This window comes from Colobus angolensis, unplaced genomic scaffold, assembly GCF_000951035.1.
Source record: "Colobus angolensis palliatus isolate OR3802 unplaced genomic scaffold, Cang.pa_1.0 Scaffold68, whole genome shotgun sequence".
Classification (NCBI taxonomy): domain Eukaryota; kingdom Metazoa; phylum Chordata; class Mammalia; order Primates; family Cercopithecidae; genus Colobus; species Colobus angolensis.
Genome location: NW_012120487.1, coordinates 6,230,067 through 6,237,487, shown reverse-complemented (window position 1 = coordinate 6,237,487; position 7,421 = coordinate 6,230,067). Strand labels below are relative to the sequence as shown.

General features: G+C 54.9%; 1 protein-coding gene and 1 pseudogene across 1 annotated transcript in view; one reads left to right on the top strand and one right to left on the bottom strand.

Annotated features, from left to right (window-relative positions):
- PODN (podocan) overlaps positions 1 to 7,421 on the bottom strand; it is a 22,697-nt gene that overhangs the window by 9,275 nt on the left and 6,001 nt on the right. The window contains exons 3-6 of the mRNA XM_011926298.1: positions 6,021 to 6,387; positions 4,592 to 4,685; positions 1,567 to 1,631; positions 268 to 377 (exon numbers count right to left, since the gene is read on the bottom strand). Coding sequence (XP_011781688.1) covers positions 268 to 377; positions 1,567 to 1,631; positions 4,592 to 4,685; positions 6,021 to 6,387 — 636 coding nt within the window. The remainder of the gene's footprint in view (positions 1 to 267; positions 378 to 1,566; positions 1,632 to 4,591; positions 4,686 to 6,020; positions 6,388 to 7,421) is intronic.
- On the top strand, positions 1,885 to 3,134 carry LOC105500725 (annotated as a pseudogene).

Below are 7,421 nucleotides of genomic sequence, written 5' to 3'. Positions count from 1 at the left end.
CCTGTTGAAAGATGCTCCCCTCCCCCAAGGGCTGGGAAAGTGGGGACATCCTCACTGGTTCCCCACAATTCCTGTAGACCACACTGTCTGTCCTCACCTCCTGGCCCAAGTTGTCCTCCTGTGTTAGGGCCCCTGGGTGTCCCTTCACCACAGCCCTGAGCACAGGGCCGCCTTCCAGGCCTGTCTCTGCCTCACACAGGATGGCAGCCTCCACCTCAGCCCCTCCCCTTGCCCCAGCCCAAGCCCGGACCACCCCCGACCTCTGACCTCAAGTTTGGCTTCTGGCCAAAGGTGAGCCCATAGATCTTGGTGAGATAGTTGGCAGCAAAGTCCACACTGATCAGGGCGTTTGGCAGGAAGCGGGGTGCCAAGGTCAGCTGGGAAGGGAAGAGTTGGGGCCGAAAGAGCAATGGAGGAGCAGAGGCCAGCTGTGGGTCCCGCTGCCTGCTGACCACCGGGGCCCCTTCACGGTGTCTCCCTGCAACCAGGCCATCTTTCTCAAATTGAAACCTGTCCCACCCCCCCCCCGTGCAGAAACAAAACCCAAACCTCTCTGGGTCTCCTCAGCACTCAGCTTGGCATTCAAAGCCCTCAGGACTTGTCCCCTGCCCTGCCCGTCCTCCTGGGTTCATCCCGAGTGGATAAGGGGTAGAGGCGGGTGTGACTTTTATACCTGATCTTAGCCAAAAGGCCGAGAAGCAATGGGTGTGACTTTAAGGTTGCTCTGGCTGCTCCAAGAATGGGGGGCAAGTGAGGAGGCAAGTGTCCAGGTGAGGGATGGGGGCCAGTGCGGTAAGAGCTGAGGACCTCAATGGGACTAGACATGGTGAGGAAGCTCAGGGCCCAGAGGCACCATTTGTGGCTTGGACCAGTGAGGTCGTAGGTGGCTGGAGATGCCCCTTACAGAGCTGGGAAGACAGAGGAGGACTGGGTCTGGGGACTATGGGCGGGAAGCTGTAGCTTCCTTCCACTGGACGTCTAGGGAAAATGTCAGGGAGGAGGCAGATCTCTGAGTCTCAAGTCCAAGAAGTAGAAAGGGTTGGAGACAGCCACTGGACATGGCCATGATGCAGATGGGAGACAGAGTCTGGGAGGGCACAGGTAACCTCCAGAGAGTGGAGAGAGAGGAGGGGCTGGGACAGAGCTCTGGAGCATACCAAATATTTTGAACATGAATACCTTTGTGCCTTCACTCATGACGTTCCTTGTACTGCAGTGCCCCCCTACCCTGGGGCCCCTGCCTAGAATCCTATTACCCTCCATGCCCCTGCTCAAATGCCATCTCCTCCAGGAAGCCCTCCAGGTATGACTTCCCCAGTGGGGACAAGCTCTTCCCCCTCTACACTCCTGTGGGCCTTGGCTTCTGTCTTCATGACCTGACACACTCTGATGCCCTGAGATAGGCATGGGGTCCGTGTCTTCCCCACCCCTGACCCGGGGCCATGTCTGAGCAGCAACAGGGACCCAGCAGTCCAGAAAGGCCCTGGTGAAAGTTCATGGAACTCAGGGAAGACAGTACCTGGAGGACAGGGCAGCATACCCCCCACCCTGCCTCGAGCCCCTCACCTTGTTATTGGCCAAGTACAGGTAATTGAGGTTGGTCAGATGCTCAAACGCCTTCTCTGGGAGCCCTTCAAAGGACAGGCATCGGTCAGAGCCCTGGATGAAGGAGACGCTACAGGGAAGCATAGCAAGCACCCACCCTCCTCCGCCAGCCACCTGCCAGGACTGGGGAGGCAGAGGCAGCTCAGATCCCCTCCCAAGCAATGGCGTGGAGCCATTCCCCACCCAGCCCTGTTCTTTCTCCTTGCTCACAGGAGCCCAGACTCAGAGGAGCAGGCAGTTACTGTCTACTGAGGGACTGACTCCTCGCTCTGAGTGGGGATGACCCCTGAGAGGTCAGGCCAGCGGCAGAGCACCCAGCCTGACCCTTTTCTGCCAGGAAGAAGTGCTCCCCTCTGGGAGAGCCCCAGAAGGTCAGAGCCCCGTTCACAGGCAGGTGGGCTGGGCCGGGAATGGCTCCACGCAGGGTGGGGCTGCGGCTCTGGGCCTCCTCACCACCTGGCTCACCCCAGCTCCATCTGGCAGATGAGTCAGGACTCGGCTGCTGCCGGGAGCCCTGCCAGGCTGGCCTCTGACCCTCGTTTCCCGGCTCCAAGACCCCCAGATGCTGGACCTCACCCACATATCTAACAAGAGGGAACAGTTATATAAACTGGCATGTCTCTCCACGGAACACCCTGCTGCCGCTGTGTAAGAGGATGGTCAATGAGAGGCTTTAGCAACACGAGAGAGGCGGCCGAGCTGACGGCTAAGAGAAACAGAGCAGGCTGTGATATCATAGCATGTGTTCAGCCACGAGTTTCAAACACAAAGGAAAAAAGACCACTGGACTGTGGTGATGGCTGCCCCACTAACTACAACTCAGCCAACTGTACCTTTGAATTGGGTAAATTGTATGGTATATAAATGATACTTCAAGAAAGCTGCCTTTTAAAAAATGGAAACAAATACACCAAAATGTCAATAGTAGTGAATTCCAAGTGGCAAAATTAGGAGAAATTTTCTCTTTCTATTTTGTTTTACAAAGTTTCTATCCCAATCAGATGTTATTTTCATGATCAGGAAAAACAAAATCTTTTTAAAATGTGAGGACTCTACAACTCTTGGGTTCTAAAGGCCCTCGGAACCAAAGAACCTGTGACAAGGTTCTGGAAGCTCAGCTTCTCTGAAGCGTCTCTCCTGTGCATCCCCCAGGTCTTAAAAACACCCGCCTGGGGCGCACAGGAAGGATCAGAAGCTGGTTGGCGTGTAAGAGGTTTTCTCATTCTAGGGAGATTCTTCAAGCAATCACTATATCAACAGAGACAGAGGTTTCCCGGTTTTCACATAATGAAGATCAGGGATCCAAACTTCTTCAGAAAGCTAGAGGCACCATGTGTCCCATTGGAATTGCAGACTTTGCAGCCATTGTTGCATAGAGATTACACAAATTGAAGAGCAGGGGAAATATGAAAATGTCCCTTCATCTGATCCACATGCATGTGGCAGCCCAAGGCTTTGTTGTAGGAGCCATGACTGTTGGTATGGGCTAGTCCATGTATCAGGAATTCTGGGCAAACCCTAAGCCTTAGAAGGAGAGAGCCTCTCTTGGTCTTGTTGGAGGAGCTTGCTTTAGTTAGACAGCTTTGTTTCTTTTTTGAGATGGAGCCTCGCTCTTATTGCCCAGACCGGAGTGCAACGGCAAGATCTCAGCTCACTGCACCCTCCACCTCCCCGGTTCAAACGATTCTCCTGCCTCAGCCTCCTGAGTAGCTCGGAGGCTGCTGAGTAAGCGCCCATCAGCACGCCAGGATAATTTTTTGTATTTTTAATAGAAACGGGGTTTCACCATGTTGGCCAAGCTGGTCTCGAACTCCTGACCTCAGGTGATCCACCTGCCTTGGCCTCCCAAAGTGCTGGGATTACAGGCGTGAGCCACCACACCTGGCCTAGTTAGACATCTTGAAACACGTCACCTGAATGCACTTGATGATGGCCACCTTCTTAAACTGTTCAGATGAAATTAGTTGTGAAGAAGACAGGGACGTCTAGGGGAAATGTCAAGGAGGCAGGCAGACCTTTGAGTCTCAAGTGCAAGGAATAGAAAGGGTTGGAGACACAAGGATCGGAGGGCACCGGAGTTGTCCAGGCCAACCCTGACGTATTCCCAGTTTGCTGCAGAATCTCACGTTTTGGATGTTATATAAGGGTCCTATTTTCCCCAGTTAATTTATCTTTTTTCTATCTGTCTTGTAGACTGGCTGGCTCTTTTAGAACTCTGTCCAAAAGCGCATGGAATATAACTTGTAAAGCCTCCCACAACTGATATTACCTATGTGTGTGTTTAAACGAAATTTAGAAAGCTTGCAATAGAATTGCACAGTAATAATATTTATTAAAGAATCACAATTGTAAACATGAAAATAACTTATGGATTCTAGTTTAGTTCTTTTGTAATTGCAGAATTATATTTTTGCTGCTGTTGTAATTAGAATCATTTTGAAATGTCATCTTGAAATAGAATCGTGTATTTTAACTCATGCAAAGGTAAATGAACACTTTAAAAATGTGTATGTCGCTTATTTTCTCCTTAAGAATTATAAACATTTAACTAAACAAATGACCTGTAATGGACTTGATGAATGACTTATGAGCATGCTGGTTTGGCCAGACAGTATATATACAAACTTTCATGTACTACAGAATGTTATTACACTTGTGAAATTCTCTTGTCTAACCTGAATTTACATTCCATGGTGATAACATGGTATATGTATTGTTATTAAAGTAAGTGACTATGTCAAAAAAAAAAAAAAAGAAGAAGAAGAAGAGAAATACCCGTGTGGTATTCAGGCAAGAAGAGGGAGCCCCTTGCCCATGTGGAGCTGGTTCTCATGCAGCCCCACTGCTAGCCCGGCCCGGGCCTGCTCTCTTCCATCCACACCCCAAGATCCACAGGGCCAAGCTCTCCCCCTGGGCACCCAGCCTTGTTCAGGCCCCCAAGGCTCCACTCGGTGTCCCTGACCCTGGGCTCTGGGTGGCCCCTCACCTCGGGAAGTCAGGCGGTTGTTTTGCAGGTTCAGCGTCTCCAGCCGGTGCAGCCGGGAGAGCTCCTCAGGGTAGATCTTTTCCAGCTGGTTGTTCTAGGGGGTAGGGGGGTGCGAGGAGGCAGCATCAGCCTAGTGGTGTGTGCCCTGGACCCCATTCGCTACCCGTAGCTCCTAGAATCCAGTCCACCTGCTGGGTGCCTCCCTTGGAATTCTCCCCCATGGCAGCAGACCCCCAGCGCCAGCTCTGGGCCAGGTCTGGACATGGGCTCTGGGGCACAGCAGTGACCACAACAGTTGTGTGGGTCCGGCCTTCAGGCAGCCCACACATGGACATCTATGGGCAGTTCAAACTCGACATGCTATCTCCTCCAGACCTGCTCCTGGAGCCTTCCCACCTCGTGACAGGCAGACACAGCTGCTCCCCAAGCCAGAAATCACTTTTCCTTCCCCTCCTTGGCCCTGCAGTCCCCTTTTCCCTTGGAACACATGGAAAGCTGGGGCAGGTACCACCTCCTCCAGAAGCCTTCCTGGATTGGGTTGGGGCTGGATTAGGAGGCTGCTCTGGGCCCCACACACAGTCCTTCCATCTCCATCTGGTGCCTCTATCTGTTTAAGTCTCTGCCTCGCCCACTGACTGTAAGCACCCAAAGGGCAGGGAACGCTGAGCCCTGCCTCCACGCCCAGCCCCCACACACGACCACAGGCCCAGTGCAGACGCCTGAGAGAGCTGGTGTGTGGATGAAAGAAAGCGACAGTAAGAGCTGTGCTCAGCATGGCCCTTTTTCTCAGTGGCTGCCCTGGCCTTGGGCTACCACGGCCGCCAGCTCAGACCCACCAGTGTGGATGACGGAAGGCAAGTCACTCTCCCGCACCGGGCCTGATCGCCTCTGGGAATGGGTGTCGCAGCCCCTCCATCTCCCAAGGGCTGCTAGGCCACACAAGGCAAGGATGGGTGCGCCTGCACTCCAGGGTGCTCCCGGTCTGGACACCGTGTCCCACCTCTCAAGGTTCCAAATTCTAGCCTGCCCCTTGGCTGGAGACAGCACTCCATCCTCGGAGGCCCCACAGTATTCTGTCAGGTCTACTTTGCTCTGGTTTTCCTGGCCCTGTAATGGTGGCTGTGCATTCAGAGGGTCAGCTGCTAGGCAGGTCTGTGTCCATTTTCAGACAGAGCCTGGCTCAACTTACTGGGCCCAGCCAGGACACTAAGTGAGCAAAGGGGGTTTTATTGTACTAACACAGTGCTCCGTGACTGGGACATCAGGAGGGGTGTCAGGGCCCCAGGAATCTGACCCTGTGGTTGGGAGTGGAGAGCGGCACATATTGGAGGTTCTGGGTGAACAGGTTGCTGGGAATGTCGGGGTTCTGGGATGGGAGCCAAGGGTGTGTGGGCAGCCCCCGTGACCACGGGTGCAACGCCGACCTCACCTGCAGAGACAGGTGGTTGGTGTGTTCAGGCAGGTCCCCTGGGAACTCACGCAGGTCGATGCCGCCACAGTCCACGACGCCCTCCTGGGAACAGGCACAGTCTCGGGGACAGCTGATCGCGGCTGGGCCAGGCCCGGGCTCCTCAGGGCTCAGGACCAGCACGGGCTCCTCCTCCGCAAATTCGTTCTCTTCAGGGCTCAGGCTGTGGCCGCCGCTTCGACCAAATCCTGGGGCTCTCATGGCAAGCACAGGTCCCAGGTGCAGCTGTGGCGGCAGCAGCAGCAGGAGCAGCAGCGCCCGGCTCTGGGCCATGGTGCCTGCAGGGGGTGCTGAGTCAGATGCGCCTGGGCGCCAGGGCTGACGGAACCTGTGAGATACAGTGGACACAACTGGGACCCTCGAAAGTCATGACGGGGCCCTCCCGAGCACAAAGCAGGGCCCACTCTGGACCGTCCTCAGAGCCCGGCCGATGACTGACTGCCACTCTCCGCACCTGCGCAACCCCCACCAGGCTGCCCTCCAGAGGCGGGGGGACGAGGTAAAGCCCTGTCCTCTGGCAGGTCTGCAAAACCTTCTGCAGCCTTCATTCAGCAGGCTTGACCCTAAGGAGTCTGTACCCCTATTTCCTAGAAGGGGAAGCTGAGACACGAGCTGGACTGTGCTGAGCCCTTGCTATCCTGGCACTGGTGGTGTGGGAAGACCCCGTGCCTCCTCCAGCAGCCACAGGCCATGGTGAGCCAGCGCCGGCAAGGTGCGTCCCAGCTCTCCAGCTTGCCATTCTCAGGTCTTCCTGACTTGGTCCTGACTCTCTTCCAACTGTCCCCTCAACTGCCCCCAGTTCTACAGGACTATTGGATAGCTCCTCCCCAGGCCTTTGCACATGCTGTTCCTTCTGCCTAGAGTGCCCTTCCTCTCTCTTGTGCAATCAGCATTTTCTTTTCTAGGAACCAACCTCAGTGCTATGAACATGGGAAGAGGGGGAGCAGCAGGACGCTGCGATGCCCTGGGGCTCCCCGTGACTGCGTTCACCCAGAGCTTAGCATTAGTTGGGTTGGGTTTTGAAGAGCAAAGGTGTCTTCTTCCCACAGAGAGCTGTGAGCAACTCTGTGTCTGGGCATAGGTCAAGCCCAGAGCCCGGCACAGGGAAAACATCAGTGGCTACAGCTGCTGCTGCCCTCATGGCCTCCCAGGTCCCACTCCTGATGTGTGTCCCCTCAGCTGCCCTCACCGGGGCTTGATGTACTCAGTGACCACTGCCCGCCAGAGACCACTCCCAGGCATGGCCCCCGGGGCCAGCAAGGACGGGGTACAGGGGATGATCTCAAGCCCACAGAGGAAGATGCTAGAAGATGCCATTGTCCCAGCAGTCCCATGGCGTACGCTTGGCTCTTGGTGGGTTCC